The sequence below is a fragment of the Stomoxys calcitrans genome, chromosome 1 (assembly GCF_963082655.1).
Source record: "Stomoxys calcitrans chromosome 1, idStoCalc2.1, whole genome shotgun sequence".
NCBI classification, from domain to species: Eukaryota; Metazoa; Arthropoda; class Insecta; order Diptera; family Muscidae; genus Stomoxys; species Stomoxys calcitrans.
The window spans coordinates 43,871,514-43,896,573 of NC_081552.1; the positions used below are offsets into that span (position 1 = coordinate 43,871,514).

Genomic DNA, 25,060 nt, shown 5'->3' on the forward strand with positions numbered 1-25,060 from the left:
TCACATTTTTCTCTAAATAAAGCAAATCAAAATGTGGCCTATAGTTGTTTATCGGTTTTCGATAACTATTGGATACTACTTCATAACTCAATCATTGTAAATAACTTGACAATTTTCGATACCTCCAAAATTTTTCGATATTTTAGTATTTCATTCGATCATTTTTGATAACTCGACAATATGTTATGATCGTTTTTCGATAACTTAATCGATTACACAATAACTAACATTTTTCTCCATTTTAACAAATCGAAATATGGCATATAGCTGATTGTCACATTTCGATGACCTTGCACTTTTTGCAAATTCAATCATTTTTGATAACTCAACAATATTCACCGCCTTCAATTTTTCAATAACTGTTGAAACCAGTTCAACACCATTATTATCTTAAATGAATTTAAATGAAGTCAAATGAATTATTATACTGTATTGAATTTCCCCTACATATTTGTATGATTAATGCTAGAATATGGCAACTCATTGCTTTAGCCTGCAGCGCAGATAAAAGCTTTCATTTAGTACTATAAGCCTATTTGTCTCACTCCAACTTTCACCTAATAGCTGAAATTAACTATTATGAACCCAGCTTTATGCTGACTTAGCCTCATAGAACTCACTTGTGCAGCATCATTGACAGGAGGCGGTAAGGAGTAATCTCTAATAAAACTGTTCAAACACATCAAACTGAACCTGTACCTTTGTTTCATTTTTTGTTTCTATTTCTATTTGAATACGGATCTACTATTTGGAAATACTTTTCTGGGAGTCAAACACTTAAAGATATACAGTCCATTACAGAAACCACTCTCGGACATGTACATGGTCCATCGAACCGTAAACGAATCAATCGCAAGAAGATATATTTGGATCACGTCCACCGCTTAACCTTTACTTTTCCCGCAACATCTATCAATATATAATGGATAAAAGGTATGTAAGGTTTATTGATGTGTGAACGGATAGGGTTGTGTTTATACAAAGGTTTCAAATTTCAAGAAGGAAAAACTGAAAAAATATTGTCTTTTTTTTTGAAAATTTTGCCATAACTGAATTTCTGAAGTAATAGAAATTTCGCACTTACCCAGCATTTTCACCTTCTGGCTCGCATTTAGTCCGCAGATTACCAAATTTGTATTAAAAATAGCTTTTCACGAAAGCGCATTTATTTCTCTTACCCTAAAACGACTTGAAATAAAGTGCTCCACGAGCATGAAATTGTCGTTTGTATGACTACGAAGATAACCTCAAACATTGATGTGAAGAAGGGGAAAGGGCAAGGTACGAAATATCTTCCTCTTGCTTTATTGTTCATTGCACCAATTCTTGTTTGTGGAACACAAATTAGATACCCACTTTAAGAGCGATTTAGGTTTCTAATTCTTTATATGGTGTAATTTCATATTGAACTCTTGATTTACATGGCGCACCATTGCTTGGGCAAGAAGCAGCAACGGTAATGAAAATAGATTCCCAATCTCTTTTCATTGCAAAATTCAGACCGCGTTCTCTTCATACCAAAGGCAACACTACCTATTTAAAGAGGGACGCATAGCTATCATAAATGCACATTCACGTATATCATGCTCTGTAATATTTACATTCGCCCTCTTTGAACCCCAACCGATTCAACAGCGGCCAGTCAGCTCTAAGAGAAACACCAAGTCAATTATCAGAAGAGAAGTCAATATCACGCCGACGACGACGCCATTGCTCTCTAGGCTCTGCAACGGCAGCAGTGCATGTCCACCTACGCAATTAAAGAACTCTTTACTGCTCTGTCCATTAACTCAGAGATCGATTTGATTACTCTCTTCATTGTTGTTAATTTTTTCGATTTTCTCGCAAGCTCACCAATACCACCTGAACTTTCCATCACCTACTCGCCAAATTTCGATAGAAGCAAAAACTGGTTAGACAAATGTCAAGTGATTGCCGGCCCTTCATTCTAGTTGTGAAGTGATAAAATGAAGATGGATGGGATAGTTATAAATTTGTAAAGGAGCCTAACAATAACAAACGGTACAGAATTTAAAATCGAAGGTGACCGAAACTAAAAAAGAAAAAAGAAAGGAGAATTGGATAATAGAATATGAAAATTTGTTGATATTTAATAGAAATATGTGCAAAATATGGTGTATTAAATTGGTGATGAATTGATTAACACGAAACGTTATAATAGTGAGAAAAAAGCTATTTTTTACATTTTAGCCCAAATATACCTTATTAGCAAAGAAAATAAGGAAAAGATTAAAAATATTAAAAAGAGCAGAGAAGGCAAGAAATTAATTGTGTTAAAAAAAAATATTGGATTACGAGAAAACGATAAAAACCGCATGAAGATTTGGAATTTGGCGTAACGGCGTAAGGCATTGGCATAAAGTGTGGACAAAGTTGACTGTGGGGTGAGCAGCATATGAAGAGAGCTTGGTGAGTGTGAATGTAATAATATAGAGATAACACATGGCAAGTAGAGCTTACTTGTTTTTCGTTTTTTTTTTAATTGCGCAAAAAAGTTGCTTAAATAAGGAAAATTGCATGTAGAAGCCGATCCCATAATATTCGGACAATAAACTGTATCTGTTAAATATTTTCCTCATGCAGGTTTATAACAGTTAGGAAAATTGTTGGTATAAATCTCGAGAAATAGGCCCAAACCTAACTAGATTTGCATTGCTGTATTAATGATTGGAAGAAAAAATTGGGTTTTCAAATAAATTTGTCGATTAGACAAATTCCAGTACACTTTTGTGTAAGAAATTCCTGATAAAAAGCGCTGGTAGAAACACGCTTGAACGTCTAGAAGAACGCTACTTTAATACATTTTCTACTGATACATATTCTGTGATACATACATACAAATATATATTGACTGAATAAATATATATTAACTGAATTGGATATTATTTCTTGATATAATCACTCCACTATCGATTATTTACGATTATGAATTTTTAGCCGCAATAGGCATATAAAAGGTATAATTACTGTGTTTATAACTTAAAATTATCATATTTCAAAATTCGATTTTTACGTTCCGGAATTAAGATATTGAAATGAATTTGTGAGATATTGAAAAGGGAAGGACATTTTATTTCGCCGTATTTTTTAATGATAAACTTGGACATCGGATAAGGACCTTGAATTTGTATTTGGTTCCATAAGGACGACAAAACCATATAGACCACATAAAGCGAAGTGATTAAGATCACTTATATATACACATACTTATTTACATATATGCAGATTTGAACAAAATTGGATTACTAATATTCGTGAATTCCCGTGTATTGAAAGGAAACTTTGAAACAAACTGTGTGGTATAACGATATCCTTTGCCTTTCTTTGTCCGCTGTATTTAGGGATATTCTTCAGAAGATTTTGTTTGGTCTTGGGTCTGGTTTGCTGGAGCGAGTACAAGGGCTAAGTAGACTGAGCCTCTCATTTTGTACTGAGCCGAAGATTCGGGTTATATCTCCATAATTGAAGCAGCCTTCACCACTCTTTTATTTCGTTAGGAATTTGAACGTACGTACGCAGATTGTTTGAAACGGAACATCTCGGGGAATTCTCTGAATTATTTTCAATTTGTATCAGTTGGAACTTGCAAAGCTACGGAATGGCTTCTCAGAAATTTATATTCTTTTCGGACCAGGTGGTCACCCTTTGTGCCAATTTTTCCGACATGCCAATTGAGGACCATTCATTCTCAGGTCTCCAAGTCGAGCTTGATGATTTGGAACGTCGGTGGCGCCAACTGGTCCAGATATATGAGACCGAGATGACATCCGAAGACCCGGGTTGTACCCAGGCAGTACGTTCATCAATCCATGCAAAGTTTTCAGAATCTTGTAAATCTTACAAGAACTGTAAAGCATCTATTCTTGATCTTATGCATATTGAAAGACAAAAGCTTGAGAAGACTACTTCAAAGGATGAGCCCAGCATGAAAGTGACAGAGGAAGGTGGTTACGCTTTAAAAGTCCCTCCATGTGATACTGAATTTTTCAGTGGAGGTTATGATAAATGGCCCAGCTTTAGGGACATGTTTACGGCCATCTACACGAAACATCCTAAGCTATCTCCAGCCCAAAGACTGTTTCACCTAAGGGCTAAAACACGAGGTGAAGCGAACCAGATTGTAAAACAGTTCGCTCTCACTGATGATAACTTCAATTTAGCCTGGGAGGCTCTGCGTCAGAGGTATGAGAATCGCCGCATTCTCATAAACCATCAACTGAGAAAGATATTTGAGATTGACCCTGTCACGTCGGAAAAGGGGAAAGGATTAAGGAATCTCCTGTACATAGTAAATAACTGTCTCGCGGTCTTAAGGACATACAATATTTCTATAATAACGTGGGATCCTTTCCTGGTTTATTGGGTCTCTTCCAAACTGCCGGAGGAAACCCTTACAGCTTGGGAAAACTCGATCCATGATCATAGACAGATGCCAAGTTGGTCCCAGTTAGACGATTTCATATCAAAGCGCTTGAGTATGCTGGAATCAATTTCAGACATGAGGAGGCCTTCAAGGGATTCTTCATCGTCTAACAAGGCCCAAAATTTCCATACTAAATCTGATTCATACTTCCGTCCCTGTAAGGTCTGTCGTCTGAATCACACTTTGCGACAATGTACTAAATTTAAATCATGGCCACTCAAGGAGAAACTGAAATTCGTAACTGATAATAAGATATGCCGAAATTGTCTCTCTTACGGACACTTTGACCAGAAATGTCAAAGTGAACATGTATGCCAGAAATGCCAACAGAAACATCACACAATGCTGCACCCGGAGTCGTGTAATTCTGGAAACCATGATGACAATCTTAGACCCTCAAAGCCTGGAACTGTGAATAATCAACGGGAATCTCATTATCAGACTGAGACCTATCATCTTGAAGCCGACTATGAAGAAGAGCCTTCTACGTCTGCTGCCGCAAATTCCACAACATGTCCAACTTCCAATGTCCAATTATACTTTTCAGATTCAGGAGAGTCAACTGTCTTGCCCACGGCATTAGTTGACATTGAGCACTTGGGTATATTGTTTACCATTCGGGTCTTCATAGATCAGGGATCTCAGGAGTCGTTTATATCTAACAGAATAATAAACAGACTGTCTATACCAACGAAGAAATCCTTCACGAGGATTTCCGGCCTAGGGGGAGCTGTTCTCGAAAACTCCTCCAAAGTTTGTGTCATTACTTTGAAGTCTCGTAGGTCGGACTATAGGCTTCAAGCTTCGGCCATAGTTGTTTCGAGCCTTAATCAATTGATGCCTGGAATTCCCACTCAAATTTCGGACTGGTCAAGCTTGAATTGCCTTGAATTGGCAGATCCGAACTTTTCCAAACCGGGGCAGATAGATATGCTCTTGGGAAGCGACGTATTACCTTCAATTATTCGATCTGGTATCCGAAAAAACGTTTCTGGTGGACTCTTGGCTCAGGAGACGGAATTCGGCTGGCTAATCAGCGGACCGCCAACAACTCGCACTGTTACTACTTTGGCTTCGTGGGTGACGTCTAATGACTCACTTAATGAGGATATTCGAAAGTTTTGGGAGTTGGAGGAAGTTCCTGTTGCAAGAAGTGTGTCAGAAGACGATGCTTGGTGTGAGGAATATTACAAAAAGACCACAAGTCGTTTGGCGGATGGGAAGTACGTAGTCAGGTTGCCCTTTCGACAGAATCTTGACGCTGAAATGTTTCTAGGATCTTCACGGCGTGCTGCTTTGGGACAGTATCTCAGAATGGAAAAAACATTGAAAAGTTCTCCTGAACTAGCTTCGGAATACACAAGAGTTTTAGAGGAGTACCTAAAACTAGGCCATATGGACCCCGCACCATCAACTGAAATCTACAAAAACAATCAGTATTGTTCGTTTTATTTGCCACATCATGCGGTGGTTAGGCCGGAAAGTGCATCTACTAAAGTAAGAGTGGTTTTTAATGCCTCAAAGAAAACATCTACCGGAGTTTCCCTTAATGATATCTTACACACTGGTCCAACGCTTCAAAATGACCTGATGAACGTGATCCTTCGCTGGCGATTTTTTAAATATGTATTCAATGGTGATATTGAAAAGATGTATCGCCAAATTCACGTTCATATGGAGGATAGACCATTTCAAAAAATACTGTTTCGGAACTCTCAAACTGAGGGAGTTCAGGATTTTTGTTTAAACACTGTGACCTTTGGTGTAAACTGTGCACCTTACTTAGCGATTCGAACACTGTTACAACTGAGTGACGATGGGAAATCTACACACCCAACAGCTGCGTCAATTCTTCAAAGTCAAATCTATGTTGATGACATACTTTCTGGGGGTCATACTTTAATCGAGGCACGGTCATATATATTGGAACTTATTGATTTGTTACAATCCGCTGGATTTCCGTTAAAGAAATTGACGGCAAATCACTCCACAATTCTCCGAGACTTGCCCCCGGAGGATCTTCTAACTGAAGATTTTTTAAAATTTGAAGAAACTAGCGATACAAAGATGTTAGGTATTCGTTGGAATGCCATGACGGATCAATTCTTTTACAAAGTTACCACGATCTCTGTTCCCTCCACTCCTATTACCAAACGGAAAATATTATCCATTGTAGCGAAGCTTTTCGATCCAGCGGGCTGGTTGGCTCCGATTATCGTTATGGCGAAGATGCTAATGCAACAGCTCTGGATTGATGGAACGGACTGGGACGAAGAAGTCAAACCACATTCCTTGGAAAAGTGGGAAACATTTATATCAAACTTCTCTCTAATTGAAAACATAAAAGTTCCTCGTTGGATAAATTTCTCCCCTGAATGTAAACTGCAAATTCATGGGTTTTGTGACGCCTCGGAAAAGGCGTACTGCGCATGTATCTACGTATTGTCAAAATATCCAAACAATCATGCTTCGTCCTATCTGCTAGTGTCAAAAAGCAAGGTAGCTCCTTTGAAAACTATAAGCTTACCCAAGTTGGAGTTATGTGGAGCTACATTACTATCTAAACTTCTGAAATCTGTCTGCCAAAACTTACGTTTTACTGTTTCCGATACTTACCTGTGGTCAGATTCAACAATAACACTCGCATGGTTACAAAAGCCTCCTTTTCACTGGAAAACGTTTGTGGCAAACAAAGTTACTGAGATTCGAGAAAATGTTGGCAACGTAAACTGGAGACATGTTCCAACGAACGATAATCCCGCTGATATCGGTACGCGGGGATGTACAGCTTCGGAACTGGAAGCAAACTCACTATGGTGGCACGGGCCACAATGGTTAGTAAAACCACCTGAGTCATGGCCAAAGCAAACTTCGTATAAGGAACCTACCCTTGAGAAAAAGATCATCACATGCCAAGTACAAGTTATGGCTGAAGATATACTGGACCGATTTTCGTCCTTAGCTCGAGCACTGCGTGTTGTGTGCTATATGTTGAGATTTGTGGCGAAATGTCTGAAAAGAAATACTTCTGAGATACGAAACGATTTCATTACTCCCCAAGAGATACTGACTGCAAAATTTAGACTTATTCACTTGGCTCAGATTTGCCATTTTACTTCTGAATATCGAGCTTTGGAGTCTGGGCTACCAATAAGCTCCAAAAGTAGACTTCTAACTCTAAATCCATATTTAGATGAACATAAACTGCTAAGAGTCAATGGTCGGTTGGCTAATTCTGATTTAAGTTTCAATGAAAGGTTTCCTATAATACTACCGGAAACTTCTAGGTTTTGCAAGCTTCTCATCGACTTTACCCATAAAATACTTCTGCATGCTGAGCACCAGATAATGCTACGGGCAATACGGCAGGAGTTCTACATTATTCGGCTTAAAAGTGCTATTCGTCAGTGCGTCAGAAGCTGCAAAATATGCACTATTTACAAACATAAAATACGGAATCAAATAATGGCCGCTCTACCAGCGGAACGGTGCACTTTTTCTTTACCATTTACTCATACTGGGCTCGATTTCGCGGGCCCATTCGATTTGAAGTCATCTAAACTCCGAAACGCCAAGTTGCAGAAAGGCTACGCTGCTATTTTTGTTTGTTTATCTACACGTGCCGTTCATTTGGAGGCTTGTTCGGACTTATCCACAGATGCTTTTCTCTCCACATTTAATCGATTTGTTGGCCGTAGGGGGTTTCCTAATCAAGTTTTTTCCGACAACGGAACTAATTTCGTTGGAGCGAGTAGATCGCTTATGAAGGAATACAGGGAATTTCTGAAGGCAACTGAGAAATCCATTGCAGAGAAGTATGGAATGCATGGGTTCACTTGGCATTTCATTCCGCCTCACGCTCCACACATGGGTGGTTTGTGGGAGGCAGCTGTCAAAAGTATGAAGTCCCATCTACGAAAAGTTGCTTCCGGTCTTAAATTTACATACGAGGAGTTCTCTACGTTACTGGTGAGAATCGAAAGTATACTCAACTCCCGACCGCTGTCCCCAATTAGCGAGGATCCGTCTGAACTACTTCCACTTACACCTGGCCACTTACTTCGGGGCGCTGCATTAATGGCTATCCCGGAAGAATATTCAGACAACCAATCATTATTAAATCGCTGGCAAAGACTTAAAACTTTGCAACTTCTGTTTGCCAAAAGGTGGAAGAATGAATATGTGTGCGAGTTGCAGAGACGATATAAATGGAAGTCTGCCCAAGTAAACTTAAAAGAGAACGATTTCGTCATTGTAAAAAATGACAATCTTCCCCCTACTGAATGGTGTCTGGGAAGAGTCATCAAAGTTTTCACTGGTAAAGATTCCAATGTACGTGTAGCGGAAATCCGCACACAAAACGGAACATTGATTCGTCCTTTGGTGAAACTATGTATCCTACCCAATGCCTAGACGTTAGCCTTAGCCTATTCCGTTCACACATACAATAATTCTTACATTTTTAACTTAACCTTTAGCACACCCAAATGTCGAATTTGCAAGGATCGACATTTCCTCAAACATTGTCCCGCCTTCCAAGGAATGTCTGTGGTAAGGAGACGAGAGGTAATCAGAGAAAAGGGATTTTGCTTTAATTGCCTCTGTACCGCTCATACCCGGAATTGGTGTCCATCACGAAATAAGTGCATGGTATGTCAACTCAACCACCATACAATGGTACATGTGGACCAATCCTCAACTCCTAAAGCCACTCTTCAACATATGCATCAACACTCCCAAAACACTACACGCAAGATCGAAAAAAATGGCCGTTCGTGCAACAGTCGCAAACCCAACAGCACTCAGCACCGTGCAAAATCCAAAGCTCAAGATCAGGAACCGCACCTACACTTCAGAGAACGGCTAAGCCATCGGACAAGACAGCACGTTTTTCTTCCAACATTGCTAGCTAGGATCCCAACACCCGATGGCCCAGCAAAAACGAGAATTCTCATGAATTCCGGTGAGGTTCAAACAATGATTCTTCAAACCCTAGTCGAGCGACTGCATCTTCGCACAACCAGAAAGGATAACAAGGAGTACTGCACATTGAATTTGGAATCATACCAAGATCCTTTAGCAAAAATCCAGATCATAGGTATGGTCCAAAAAAAGTTCCGAACAACTCTCCCCAAACCAATCAGCGAACCAAAGCTGCGTGCCATATACGACCACATTACCGATCTAGCAGATCCGAACTTCCACAATCCGTGCAACGTCGAAATTTTGCTGGCTAATGACCAAATACCAAGAATATTGCGAGCTGGGATGATCCAGACTTCCTCAAGTATGCCTATAGCCCAGAGCACAATATTCGGCTGGACAATTTCTGGAGCTTGTCGCTACTAATGTTGCATTCATGCAAGGCGGCCGGCATGTTGAAACCAGTTCAACACCATTATTATCTTAAATGAATTTAAATGAAGTCAAATGAATTATTATACTGTATTGAATTTCCCCTACATATTTGTATGATTAATGCTAGAATATGGCAACTCATTGCTTTAGCCTGCAGCGCAGATAAAAGCTTTCATTTAGTACTATAAGCCTATTTGTCTCACTCCAACTTTCACCTAATAGCTGAAATTAACTATTATGAACCCAGCTTTATGCTGACTTAGCCTCATAGAACTCACTTGTGCAGCATCATTGACAGGAGGCGGTAAGGAGTAATCTCTAATAAAACTGTTCAAACACATCAAACTGAACCTGTACCTTTGTTTCATTTTTTGTTTCTATTTCTATTTGAATACGGATCTACTATTTGGAAATACTTTTCTGGGAGTCAAACACTTAAAGATATACAGTCCATTACAGAAACCACTCTCGGACATGTACAATAACCTTATTGGATCATTTTGAAAAACATTCTGTTTCTAACATCCTTTCTTCGACAATATTCGATACCTTCATAATTTTTCAATAACCTAATTCGATAGATTTTGATAATTCGAAAAATTTCGATAAATAGAAATCTTTCAAATGCCCTTGATAGCATTATAACTCAAGTTGTGTTCTTTAGCTCTTTATCGAACTTTGATACCTTAATACATTTTAATAAGTCGATTTTTTTGAAAACTCGATAATATTCGATCCCTCCATAATAAATCGATACTTTTCGATAACACAATAACATTGGATAACTCGATAAATTTTGAAAAAAAACAGTGAATATAGATGAGCATTTCTGGTTTCTAACTTCCTTTCTTCGTTATTGATAGATATTGATATTATTTTCTTATACTGTCTTACATTTACGTTGACTTTATGATAGTTTTCTTGAAAATTAAAGTTAATATGTGCTGTGTTTTATTTTAGTACAGGATAGACAAGCCTATCAAAATAATACGAGAAAAAAGTGCAAATATTTGTAAAATTTATGACTAAAAACTACAAAACATGTATAAGCATAGCAGTCAAATAAATTTTATTAAGACTTCTGGACACAATTGTATAAATAATTGGCTTTAATTTTATTTTACCATTGACAATAGAGGTATTTTTGCAAGTGACCACACTTATATTTGAAAAACATATCATGGCAATCCTGACAGCAGATGGTCTACATAAGGTCTGCACTGGTAATTTATACAGAATTTCGATGTCCTGGGGCCGAATTACCGCATACGTGATCAAATACGCTTTTGTATCAAATGCCGCACCCAAAAGTTGTCGTATCGAAATTTTTCAAATGGCTACCGATTATTTTTTTGCATCAGAGTTGATTTGAACATATGTTTGTAACAGAACAAAAGAACACAAATGAAAATTAACATCTACCCGGCTTTTGTAAAAAATATGAATTTTTTGAAATTTTTGGGACACAAACGTGAATTTATAAATAAAAAATGCATGGTTACATTGCTTGTGTTGTGCTCTTATTCTGAAAATAACAATAACTTTGTGCGTATTCGCAGCGAAATTGTAGATAAAAGTTATCCAATGTCATTGCCGGATAGAGCGTACATAAATAATCTAAATAAAACATTTATATTATTAATAACAAATGCATGTTATTTAGATTTACCCGATAGGGGCGAATTACCGCATAGGTGAACGAGTAAAATTGTTGGAACATTTTTTGTTTTGGCATTACCGCATTCGGTATCGAATAAGCACTATCGAAATTCGAGATTATGGCATTCGTTAAGGAGTGCGTAATCGAGTGTCAGCTGTTCGCAATCCACTCGTGAGCTCAGGAGCAATCGAATGGAAATGTTACTTGACATTAATATTGGGTTGCCCAAAAAGTAATTGCGGATTTTTCATATAGTCGGCGTTGACAAATTTTTTCACAGCTTGTGACTCTGTAATTGCATTCTTTCTTCTGTCAGTTATCAGCTGTTACTTTTAGCTTGCTTTAGAAAAAAAGTGTAAAAAAACGTATATTTGATTAAAGTTCATTCTAAGTTTTACTAAAAATGCATTTACTTTCTTTTAAGAAATCCGCAATTACTTTTTAGGCAACCCAATATTTATTTCATATTACAATTTCACTCAAAAACTTAAATTTTTATTTTGTTTGAATTATTTAGATCAAGTAACAATTCTATTCGATTGCTCCAGAGCTCACGAGTGGATATCGAACAGCTGACGCTCTATTATGCTCTCGTTAACGAATGTCATAATTTCGAATGTCGAAAGTGCTTATTCGTTAACGAATGCGGTAATGGCAAAACAAAAATGTTCGAACAATTTTTTGATGTATCGTATAAACTGGACATTTATCCAGGGGCGAATTACCGCATAGGTGAACGAGTAAAATTGTTGGAACATTTTTGTTTTGGCATTACCGCATTCGGTATCGAATAAGCACTATCGAAACTCGAGATTATGGCATTCGTTAACGAGTGCGTAATCGAGTGTCAGCTGTTCGCAATCCACTCGTGAGCTCAGGAGCAATCGAATGGAAATGTTACTTGACATTAATAGTTAAAATGTAAATATTTGGGTGTAATTATAGTATGAAAAAAGTAAATAAACACTTTTTTCGTATTTAGGGCTAATTTACACAGAACAAATCGGATAAAGGATAAAATGGCTCAATTCATGACTACCCGAATTTGGCAAAAATATGTTTCCAACATCTAAAAGGCGATTTGGAATATGTTTTTTAGCTGTGGGCACGCAAACATTTCGGTCGTAGACCATGGAAGTACCAACAAGACTCGGCACCGTCACATAAAACACCTAGAATAGTTAAAAAATCGCTTTTCGCGTTTGGTCTACACAGTGACCGTCCAATTCGCCAGATATCAATCCGATGGACTTTTCCTTTTGGTGGACTTTGGAGAGCAAGGTAAAGGCTTAGAATGGGAATGGAATGGACCACAATACCGGCAGATAACATTCGTGCAGCTTGCAACTCTTGTCTTTACCAACACTCGGAGCAAAAAGTGATCATATCGAGCAAAGGGAATGGATTCTGAAATTTAGATTATTTTCACACATATATGTAATTGAAATCATTTTCCCACAAACAAATGTCAAATGTGTCAACTGCCCTGTAAATCTTAATAACACGCATTTGTTACAAACAATACAAATTTGTTTATTTAGATTGTTTACGCATTATTCGGCAATAACATTGGATCACTTTAGAGAAATGATTCTCTAGGAATAAGCCAAAGTTATTGCCCTCTTCAGAATCAGAGGAGGGCAAGCACTTCAAACGGAATGTAGCCACATTTTTTAATCATACAATATATTCACGCTTGTTGCCAAAAAATTCAATAAATTCATATTTTTGCAAAAGGCGGGTAGATGATAATTTTCATTTATGTATTTTTGTTGTTTTATTTTGCCACAAATCAATTCGGACGCAAAAAATATTGGGTAACCATTTGAAATATTTCGATACGACAGATTTCGAATACGGTTATGCATTCATTCGATACGTGACAAAATCTCATTCATTGCAAAAGCGTACTTGATCACATGTGCGGTACAATCCCATGGCAGACGGTTGTACGTTCCGGATTGACCCGATGGAATCATTCATCGGCAAAGGCTGCCGCCTCAGTGTACAACACACACAGCTACAAGAACAACAACAACAACGTATGTGGTAATTCGGCCCCAGCACTTCGTTGTCCTGTAAAGATGTCATTTTCATACAAATTAACACTGCACCGCACTGTATAGTACAAAAATAAAACACAGCTATTAAAACACGAATGCAATAAAATCTAACGTAGACAAGGAAAAATTTTAGTAACAGTTTCAATGACATACATGTTTAAATATTTTTCTCTAATTTGTTAAGGGCAATCAGTTAGTTATATGAGGGAAGCTTGAAATTGAGTTGTCAAGTCAAGGGGAGGAGGAGTTGAGAGGATGATGAAAAAGTGAGATTGGCATACATTTTATTGTTGACTGATGCTATAACATTATGATTTCTAATCATTAGTATATTTGAAATGTATGTATGATGATTGTGTGTATATATATATATATATAGAGTTAATAATTTGTTTTATTTTTTTCTTTTTTAATTATTTTTGTTGAGTAGTTAAGGAACGTCTAGTCTTTGTTTGCTTGTCTATATTGTTTTACTTATTACGGTTGATTTTTGTTTTAACGATTTCTTTTTTAAATATGAATAATTTCTGGTATGAATAGTTGTTGTTGTAAGGAATACTTTAAGTTTCTAGGTTAAATTGTGGTGTCATAAGTTCTTGGTATTAGCCACACAAAAATTGGTGTATACATGTCGCATTGTATGCATGAAAACACACAGTTAGTTCTATGGCAGATTTAGATTATCGTGATGATGATGATGATGATGATGATTATGCTGTTGTAATGCTGATGATGATCTTTGGCCATTATTGGGTGGTCCATTCGAAGTAGAGGAAGGAGGAGTAGTATGTGGCGATGGCGGGTTTTGCTGCAAATGTGGATGAGGATGATGGTGCAGACCATCACCATCTTCATCGCTGGAATCCACTATATTGCGTAAGGTTAAAGCATGGAAATCATTGAGTGTCTGCTCAAATAAGTCTATTGTGGGTTGATCTGCACTCGCAATAACCCTTTGAGTGGCACCCAGTAGATCTTCGGCAGCACCCAACAGCTCACGACTACCACGTTCTCGTGGCAATGTAGTTGAAGTCGTCGGCATTTGATGACCCCCAACATTAGCCAACATTGGATTTAGTCGTTGTTGTTGCTGACTATTATTGGCTAAGACTAAATCACTTAAATTAAGCTCACCCGTTGCAGGATTTAAGCTCAGATCCCTTGTTGAGGGTTGATAACTGGAAGCAGCTGAAGAAGAGGTGGTTGCGGTATTGTTGCTAGTGGTGGAACGTGTCAACTCATCGGCATGGGCCAAAGTCGAACCTATAATATCACTGGCTATGCGCAGAGCAGCATCTGTGGCAGCAGCGGTTGAGACAAATTCACTGGGATTGATGACATATCGACCCAAGTCATAGGATAGACGCAATGGACCCTGAGTATTACTGGGATCCATGGCATGTGCGCCCAAGAGAGCATTCTCATGTATATCCAAATCATCATTGTGATAGCTGGGGGAAAAAAAGAGAAGAGAAATTATTAAATTAAATGGATGGAAAAATTGGAGCGAAAATCAAATATGGACAAAATATTTTTGAAATCAAATTTCTACCCGACTTTCGTTGAAACTAAAATGTCGACGAATTTTTTTATGAAAATTTAACTTTACAATCAACTTTCGACGTGATTTTTTATGAAAATCATATTTCAAGGATTTTTTTAAAATAATTTCAGCAAAGTTAACAAATAAATTAAATTTACAAAGAAAATCAAATTTCGGCTAGTTTTTCTATGAAAATCAAATTTCGACGAGATTTTCTATAAAAATCAAATTTCGACGAAGTTTCCTATTAAAAATTTATTTTCAATATCAAATTTTAACGAATTTTTCTAGGAAAATCCCATTTCGAAAAAATCCCATTGAAACTCCATTTTCGACATAATTTCCTACGAAAGTCAATTTTCGAGAAAATTTTCTGTGATTTTCGACAATCTTTTCTATGAAATTCCATTTTCGACGAGATTTTTTAAGAAAACCATGTTTCGACGAGATTTTCTTTGAAAATCAAAATTTCGGAGAGATTTTCTATGAAAATCAAATTTCGACAAGATTTTCTATGAAATCCAAATTTGATAGAATTTTGCTAAGAAAATCCAATTTCGACGGAATTTTAATACCATTTCGGCGAAATTTTCCAAGAAAATCAAATTTCGACGAGATTTTCCAAAAAAAAAACCCAATTTCGACAAGATTTTCCATAAATCAAAATTTCGGCGAGATTTTCCATAAAAATCATATTTCCACAAAATGTTCTAGGAAAATCAGGTTTCCAAACAATTTTCTATGAAATCCAAAATTCGACATTTTGTATATTCTAGAAATCAAATTTCGACGACATTTTCATTGAAAATTAAATTTCGATAAGATTTTCTATGGAAATTTATTTTTTAAGGAGAATTTTTATGAAAATCATTTTTTTTCGCTAAATTTTCTAAGAGAATCATATTTTGACGAGATTTTCTCAAAAAAAAATGTATTTCGGCAAGATTTTCCATGAAAATCATATTTCGACGAGATTTTCTAGCAAATCATAAGGTCAAATTTGCATTGCAATATCTAGGAATGCCGCCATCGTGTAGTCCCTCTGTTGGATAGACATCTCGACCACTCGTAACACCTCATGTAGGGCCATCTTCACCGACCTCTCCATGAGATATGCACATTGTGCTCCACTGAAATTGTCCGGTGTCAGATTTTCTTTAAAAATCTCGTTTGATTTTTATAAAAAATATTGATTCATAGAAAACTCGTCGACATTGGATTTTCTTAGAAAATCTTCGAAATTTAATTTTCTAGAAAATTTCGTCGAAATGTTATTTTGAACATCCCATTAAGGAACAGGGGCATTCCTGTGTTTAGCTCAATGATAAGGGGCCTCCTTTTTACAGCCACTCCGAACGGCTCGCCCCAATGCGACACCTCTTTGTTGCCAGCATTAGGAGGCGATAGCCACTGCTGAAATTTTTTTCTAATGTTCTCGCCAGGATTCGAACCCAGGCGTTCAGCGTCTGCGCGACCGATATTGAGGGGACATTTACTAACTTGGAGATAGGGCCGATAGTCGCTGCAATGGACTGTACGACGATCCACCTGAGTGCCTTCCGGTGGACGGATAGTATGCTTCGCAGCAAGATTATTAATGCGGATATGGAAGGAAGTGTGGTCAGAAAGAGGGGAACAAGGGGAACGCCTCAACGGCGTTCATAGCTCTTTGTCTGGAACGTTATGATAAACGAAGTCCCTTTGGAACTCTACGGATATGGCGTGAAACTAATCGCATATGCAGGCGGCGTAGTCCTGTTGATTTGAGGCAGATTTCTGTCGACAATCAGCGAGACTATGGAAAGGCAAAGGAAAGGAAACCCCGCACGGGATAGCTGTGAGCACCATACAGGCTGGAACATTGAGGTCCGATCTATGTGGTGTTCATAGCTTTCACGAGAAGCTCAGCTGCGAGCTACCGGGCGCATCACAGGTTGCGGATAGTGGAATGCTCCATAGGGGGTACTTATGCATCGTGCCTTTGATGCTCAATATGACAAAGCAAGTTATTGGCGCCTTTAAATAACCAATGAAAGTCTTGTTATCACGGCGATCGGTCCTTTGGACCGGAGCGAGCATCCATACCTACCTACGAGGATCGTCACCTCCACATGAAAATGTGGCTATAACAACAACGTAGTCTGGTTGATTCGACGCAGATTTCTGTCGACGATCAGCGGGACTATCGACAGGTCACTGTGGAGGATATCGAAATGGGTTGATAACCAACCCAAAGAAGACGTAGTTGGTGCTCTTCACTCGGAGATACAACATACCGGATTTCAGACTGCCGTCATTGGACTGGACCACTTTGCTGTGGGCAAGGAAGGCGAAATAACTAGGCATAGTCCACGATTCTAAACTGTCTTGGAAAAAGAATACGAAGGAAAGGTGCCGAAGGGCGATATGCACCTTCTACTCCTGCAGAAGGATGTTCGGTAGGAAGTAGGGAGTTAGCACGAAGATGATATTCTGGATGTACACGGCATTGTGAGACCAGTGTTGAGATGTGGAGCACTGGTATGTTAGAAGCCTGTGGAGAAGAGTACACGTACCAAGGAACGATGCGATCGAAGCCCCTATATGGGCTTCTGGCCACTTCTGACGTAGTGTTGGCTTGGGTTCCCGAACACATTGGTGTTGCAGACGAGTATGCCAGGAGGGGATCCTACGCGGAAGGCAGAACTATGGCCGGTCTTCCACACGTGCCTTTTGTCGAACAACTGAACATAGTAGAGGAGATGGCGGTGGCAAGGTGGGTGTCTGTGGTTGGTTGTCGGATTACCAGGACACTCTGGAGGACGAAGGAATTGCTGGCCCTCGATAAGGTGTCACTGAGTACGATTACAGGAGTCATAACTGGACACTGTGCGATAGACCATATGGCCGCGCGCATGTTAGTCCAGCACAACGATCTCGGCGAACGTATTGGTTGCCCAAAAAGTAATTGCGGATTTTTTAAAAGAAAGTAAATGCATTTTTAATAAAACTTAGAATGAACTTTGATCAAATATACTTTTTTTACACTTTTTTTCTAAAGCAAGCTAAAAGTAACAGCTGACTGACTGACAGAAGAAATAATGCAATTACAGAGTCACAAGCTGTGAAAAAATTTGTCAACGCCAACTATGTGAAAAATCCGCAATTACTTTTTGGGCAACCCAATACAATGAGTCTCTGAGGAATCTCATCAGATACGAGGATAAGACGGGTTTCAACACGCTGTCATGCCTCCGCCCATGCGGAGTACCAATGCTTGGCTCTTGGGGAGTGAATACTTCAGTGAGTGTGGGATAAAGCTTCGGGGATACTCTAGTCTGGTGACATGATGGAGTGATCCGCTTGGTCCCTATTCTATTCTTACTTTCCCTGTCTTTCATCTCCCTGTCTCTCCTTCGGACGGAGTGGGGGGGCAGTGTATTTCATCATCATGATTTTTCACAAGATCATCATTTTTCCTTCCCTTCTTAGGGTGTCACAATGGGTCGGAAGGGCCTCCGAGTGAACTAACCTTTAGGGGTGGGCTACCCATTCAACCTAAACTTAAAAATTTACGCTTTCACTTACCGATTTTGACGATAAACCTGCTGGGCAAAATTGGAATCTGTTGTCACCGTATTACCCTCTATGCGTAGGCCAGCTACGCCTTTTTTGGGTATAGTTGCCAAATCACGTTTCACTCGACGGCAACGGGCCGGTTCATTTTGACGCTGCTGTATCATGGCATCGAAATCCACAATGTAGACATAGCCAGCAACCAAAATCGTACAGGAACGTTCACCTTTTTTAAAGGCCTCCTCCAGATCTTGGCTGGTACGATCATCGTATTGCCACCAACCTAAATAAAAAAAAAGGCAAGGAAGATAAAGAAAATGGACAAGAAAAGAAAGTAAACAAATAGAGAGACAAACACATACATAAACGTATCTATCACCCTTTCAAAGGAGTTTAAAGAAAAGTACCACGTTCTGTTGTAACATTTACGAATAAAAAGTAATATTTTATTGAATATTGGAAAAGCAAAGCCTTATTATAAACGGCAAGTTTATATTAACATGAAATACTGACAAATGTTGATATTATTTTTGGAGTATATAATGGCAAATGGAATATATCACTTTAATTTTAATTAAAAAAAGATTTCACGATTTTCAAACAAACTTTCCGTCTTTAAAAGGGCAAATTAATATCATAGGGCCTTCTTCTGTTACGATATCGTCGACGCGAGGAATTTACAATTCCAGCTACCCCCTTGGCAAGCAAACCCTTGGCCCTACAGATTTTACGCTTTCTATAAGACATGTGCTGAGGGTATTGGATCATATTTTTAAAGTCCAAGGTATACATGGAGCCACATATTTGTATGTTATAAGTGAAAGCTTGATCGTTAAGCAACATTGAGGGGGATTGTATTTCATCCTCATCGGTATCATCATCATATTCATCATCTATTTCATCGTCATATATATCATGGCCATCATTACGCACTTCATTCGGATGCTGATTTGAAGGCTGATTAGGAGTTAATATTGCCTGTGGATTAGTCACATTCAGTTTTTCCTCTTTTACTTCGTCTACATTAGAGGCAACTGTCTCCTGTTTTTGTTGTTGTTTTTGTTGTAGCATTTGAAAGACTTCCTCAATTTCTAGAGCGCTACGTTTGTCGTATGCCCACCAGCCACCTGCAGAATGGAGTAGGAGGAAGGTGGGCATTAGAAATAAAAAAGAACGGAAATAAAAAAAATCTAACGAAATCACAGCAAGAGTACTAGGCAGCGGGTGTGTCCCTTCTTTGGATTAAGACACTACTAGAGATGACCTAGCGAATTTTTACTTGGGGATATTATTCTATAGAACAATTTGATGACAACTTACCATTTCTTCCCTCATAGAACCATTGATAACCATCATCTGTAGCTTTGGTGGTGCATATGTCCTCGATACCATTCACCAGTTGGGGATGGTCAAGAAATTCTGGAGGAATTTCACGACGGCACATGGCGCAACGTCTGTTCTTATAAGCAACACCCTGGAAGGAAGCAGAATATAAAATTATTAAGAAATGCAAAAGAAATTTCTTTTTAAAGGAAAAATGTTTTCCTCAAATACATTTTTTTTCTTAACGAAATATATTTTGGGGAATATTTTTTTGCGGATTGCTAAGAAGCTCTGTTGGAAAAATTTTTTCTTAAAAAAAAAATTTATAAATTTTTATTTTTTTTTTTTTGAATCCGAATCTTTTTTCATACTTGCGAAAAATGTTTTTCTACCAAAGATAAACATTTTTGAAATCTTGATTTAAAACGAAACATTTTTTCCTTACGAAATATTGGGTTGCCCAAAAAGTAATTGCGGATTTTTCATATAGTCGGCGTTGACAAATTTTTTCACAGCTTGTGACTCTGTAATTGCATTCTTTCTTCTGTCAGTCAGTCAGCTGTTACTTTTAGCTTGCTTTAGAAAAAAAGTGTAAAAAAAGTATATTTGATTAAAGTTCATTCTAAGTTTTATTAAAAATGCATTTACTTTCTTTTAAAAAATCCGCAATTACTTTTTGGGCAACCCAATATTTTTGTAAAAAAAAAACATTTTTCAAACAAAAAAGTATTTCCAACAAAAAATTATTCTAGCACAAAGATTTTTTTCTACAAAACATTGTTTTAACATAATATTTTTTTGTAAAAAAAAATGTAATCCTTATGGTTGCCAATTATGGCTTGGTCATTGATTTCATATATTCTTCATAAATCTCCCAAAGTGGAGATCAACGGACAATAGATTGAAAGGTTTTGATTGATAACATTTCCAAGACATTTTTTTTCATTTTGTTATTGGATTTGTACTTCCAGCTTAGACCAAGTATAAAATCCCTTAAAAGAGTCTCCACAATATGGTGTGCTTAAATGTATAGAGCAGGCTACAACGATCGCGATTTCGGCCTTTGCCAGAGGCCTCACCAGGTTTTAATGCCACGCAAAAACTAAAGGGTGATTTTTTTGAGGTTAGGATTTTCATGCATTAGTATTTGACAGATCACGTGGGATTTCAGACATGGTGTCAAAGAGAAAGATGCTCAGTATGCTTTGACATTTCATCATGAATAGACTTACTAACGAGCAACGCTTGCAAATCATTGAATTTTATTACCAAAATCAGTGTTCGGTTCGAAATGTGTTCATTCACCGTAACGTTGCGTCCAACAGCATCTTTGAAAAAATACGGTCCAATGATTCCACCAGCGTACAAACCACACCAAACAGTGCATTTTTCGGGATGCATGGGCAGTTCTTGAACGGCTTCTGGTTGCTCTTCACTCCAAATGCGGCAATTTTGCTTATTTACGTAGCCGTTCAACCAGAAATGAGCCTCATCGCTGAACAAAATTTGTCAAAATTTGAACACATTTCGAACCGAACACTGATTTTGGTAATAAAATTCAATGATTTGCAAGCGTTGCTCGTTAGTAAGTCTATTCATGATGAAATGTCAAAGCATACTGAGCATCTTTCTCTTTGACACCATGTCTGAAATCCCACGTGATCTGTCAAATACTAATGCATGAAAATCCTAACCTCAAAAAAATCACCCTTTACATGCTTCTACCTAATTACTTATTAGTGAACAGTGCAAATGATAGAAGGCAGTTTAGAAACAAGGCCACATCTCGACAGGGGAAGATAATACTATACAAGATACTGATACTACCCGTTGTTGTTGTTGTAGCAGTTTATTGTGTTCTATCTTTCGTCTGCTTGATTCTGTTGAGTGTCAAGACCCAGGAACTCTGCGACTAAGATGGAGTGCGTCCACAGGGATCTGGGTCTGAGTCGAGTGGGTCTGGCCGGGCAGTTAAACAGGTGACGTGTATCGTGCGGTCCCTGGTTACAATCGGGACATACATCTTGCACGTCGGCATCAATCCTAGCTCTGTGGGAATTGAGACGGCTGCAACTGCCGGAAAGTAATTGAGCCAGAACCACTCTGGTTTGCCGGGGGAGGTCGATTTCTTCGGGTGCAATGGGTGGCGGTCGTTCTCCAAGGACTACATTCACCCGGTAGCCAATTACCACGTCTGTTTTTCAGACCCGCTTGATATGCCGCTAGAGGTTCTCTCTTGTAGCGCTGGACCTCACGCTCTAGATCGTGTAGATCTACCTTAAGGCTTTTGGGCGGTAGATAGCTATCCACAAGATGATGATTTGGATGGTCTCTGCGATAACAGCCCAGAAGGTATTGTTTAGACAGCATGTAGGTATGTCTTCGCAGTGGTAGCATCTTTGTCTCCTGATGGAGGTGGTCCACATGAGAACTGAGGAAACAGCTCGTCGCAGTCCGAAGGATTGCGTTCTAACAGATCTGAATATTATTCCACTGAGTGTCACAGAGCTGACAAGACCACACTGGCTCTGCATAACTTACCACAGACCGGCCAATTACTTTGTACGTGGTCAACAAGGTTTTTTTGTCAGCACTCCAAGTGCTGCCGGTAAGTGACTTGAGGACCTTGTGGAGGAGGATGGGAAGAGGTTAAACAGTGCCGCAGATATCACCTCTTCATGAGGACTCCCTGTTTCACTCTACGGTGGTCGACTTCGTATCCCTAACTTCCACAAATGACTAACGACCACACAGATAATTCGCGACCCAGCGTTTCAGGCTTAGCTGGAGGGAGGTGTTGGCATTCCTCAACTAGTTTGGCATGGCTGACCGTGTCGAGTAATTTCGATAGTTCCAGTGCCACGGAGACCGTCCTATCACATGGCCTGGGCTTCAGTAGTGGGATCACTCTGCCCATCTTCCACACATCGGGTACAGGTTGAGGACGGTAGTAAAGTACTCAACTCCAGGTTGATCCAGATTCTTCAGCATCAGTGCCAAATTTCCTCAAAATAGAATGAAAAATGCTCCTTTTTTAGGCTCATTACACTATATCGGGAGATCGGTATGTATGGACGCTATATCCAAATATGGTCCGATCTGTATCACATTGACAGGAATGGGTAGGGTTCTACCAGAACACACTGTGCCAAATTTCATCGAATTCGGATAATAAATGGATCTTTTCGGGAAATCGGGCGGTCGGTCTATAAGGCAGCTATATCCAAATATAGTCCGATCTGAACCGCAGCAATGGATAGGGGTCTACTAGAACTCACTGTGCCAAATCTCATCGAAATCAGATGAAAAATGACCAATTTTTTGCCTCAAGACTTTAACTCTGGAGATCGATCTATATAGCGGCTATATATAACTAAAATCCGATTGTATGAGATCAGAAGGTCAGGTTTATATACAACGAATACGAAATTATCCAAAATAGGTTGGAAAATTTTTTTATACCCAAGATATCTGCAAAATTATAAATACCCAGCTTTTGGGTATATATGGGTAAATGCCCGGGTATTTACCCAATGTACCTGGTAAATACCTTTTGGGTATTTACCCATCGCCCATCTCTAGCCACGATCGTATAATCGTCCGCATATGATACGACCTTTATGCCGTCTGGAGGGGATGGAATGGAGGATAGGTAGAGGTTAAAGAGTGCGGGGGATATCACTCCGCCTTGGGGAACCCCCTGTTACGGTGCTTCGACTTTTTATCCCTAAACTCCACAATTGACTGGCGACCATACAGACCCAGCGTTCAGCTTTGTCTCCTGTATCGCTGCAATCAATATGGTCTTCCGACTCATAAAATTTACTATCTCATCGATATTACCATTGCAAATACACTTCCCGGCACTGGCCCGTTGGCGTGCTGCTGTTGGGTCTATTGCCCCAGGGGATGGGTCGAGGGGGTAACATAGTCCGACGACGAGGGCGATGAAGGAGACTACGACTCCACTGCTGTTTATGTTCGCACAACACCTTGCAACATATTCAGTGTGACTATGCTTCCGTAGTGACGTAAGGCCAGGGCAAGATCAATAACTCGAGCTAGAATTTTTCTAAGACAGTTCTTTTCTTCTTTTTCTACCCATTCGTCGTTAATGGGTTAAGTCAGTCTACCCATAAACGTCTATCCATTCGACAGATAGCCGAAATCACGATAGCGTTCAAACGAATGAGGCTTGGCTATACGCATGAAATTGTTCATATATACTTCTTATTGATGTAGATCGTTGTCAGTGGCAAAAAGGTCATTTGGACCAGATTTTAGTTTATAATACTTAAAATGCCGTGTTGTGATGGTTGACCATTTTATTTAAAACTTTTTTGGTTTGTTCGGCTCGAGGTCACGAAAACAATTGTTATCGGTTTTCACCTCAGGGAATTTCACTGGAATTTTTATATTGGGTTGCCCAAAAAGTAATTGCGGATTTTTTAAAAGAAAGTAAATGCATTTTTAATAAAACTTAGAATGAAATTTAATCAAATATACTTTTTTTACACTTTTTTCTAAAGCAAGCTAAAAGTAGCAGCTGATAACTGACAGAAGAAAGAAAGCAATTACAGAGTCACAAGCTGTGAAAAAAATTGTCAACGCCGACTATATGAAAAATCCGTAATTACTTTTTGGGCAACCCAATACATTTAAACATTAATATACAAAACAAAAAAAAAACAAATAATTTTTTTTCTTTCTCTTTTTTTCACAATAATTACATACATGTGTCAAAATTTCTACGTCCTTTAGGTTTGGAATCTGTCCTGTCAAGCTGCATTGAGCGGCAAGTGCCATCTTTTGTTCTATGGGTTTGTGCGACAGTTTTTGGTCCGATTTGTAGGCCGAAATTCGAGTTTTTAGTTTTGTACTTGTGGCGTCTAAATATGTAATTGGGCATGAGTTACTCTTTTTTCCGTTGCATTGTATCTTATAAACTACATAAGACTTATCTTCTTTATCTATTTTAGTCTTTGTCCTGATAAAGAGATCGCCTAAGATGTTGGTACTTTTAAATGCTAATCTGTAGTTATTGTCGTCATATATATCCGAGTTTTTTAGGAGTTCCGAAAAGCCAGGGATGTAAGTTGTAGTTTTGAATATCT

General features: G+C 38.6%; 2 protein-coding genes across 7 annotated transcripts in view; one reads left to right on the top strand and one right to left on the bottom strand.

The window, feature by feature from the left end:
- The window catches only part of LOC106094747 (E3 ubiquitin-protein ligase RNF146), a 57,305-nt gene that overhangs the window by 15,922 nt on the left and 16,323 nt on the right, over window positions 1-25,060 (bottom strand). For 2 of the 3 annotated variants that reach the window (XR_009396650.1, XM_059361241.1), the window contains exons 3-5: window positions 19,944-20,097; window positions 18,636-18,906; window positions 14,660-14,976 (exon numbers count right to left, since the gene is read on the bottom strand). Coding sequence is in view for 2 of the 3 variants with exons in the window: in XM_059361241.1 (XP_059217224.1) it covers window positions 14,660-14,976; window positions 18,636-18,906; window positions 19,944-20,097 (742 nt within the window). In the remaining variant the exon portion in view is untranslated. Of the gene's footprint in view, window positions 1-13,899; window positions 14,977-18,635; window positions 18,907-19,943; window positions 20,098-25,060 lie in introns of those variants that run through there. The other variant, XM_013261984.2, reaches the window with a different exon arrangement.
- LOC131994349 (uncharacterized) lies at window positions 849-10,152 on the top strand. Of its 4 annotated transcripts, none has more exons than XM_059361245.1 (2): window positions 849-933; window positions 8,923-10,152. In XM_059361245.1, exons 1-2 carry the CDS (start codon window positions 923-925, stop codon window positions 9,791-9,793), a joined length of 882 nt encoding a protein of 293 aa, XP_059217228.1. In that variant the 5' UTR covers window positions 849-922; the 3' UTR covers window positions 9,794-10,152. The 4 variants fall into 4 exon arrangements, with proteins under 4 accessions (XP_059217228.1, XP_059217227.1, XP_059217225.1 ...); XM_059361244.1 differs by lacking the exon at window positions 849-933 and adding an exon at window positions 945-2,430; XM_059361242.1 differs by lacking the exon at window positions 849-933 and adding an exon at window positions 6,861-8,762.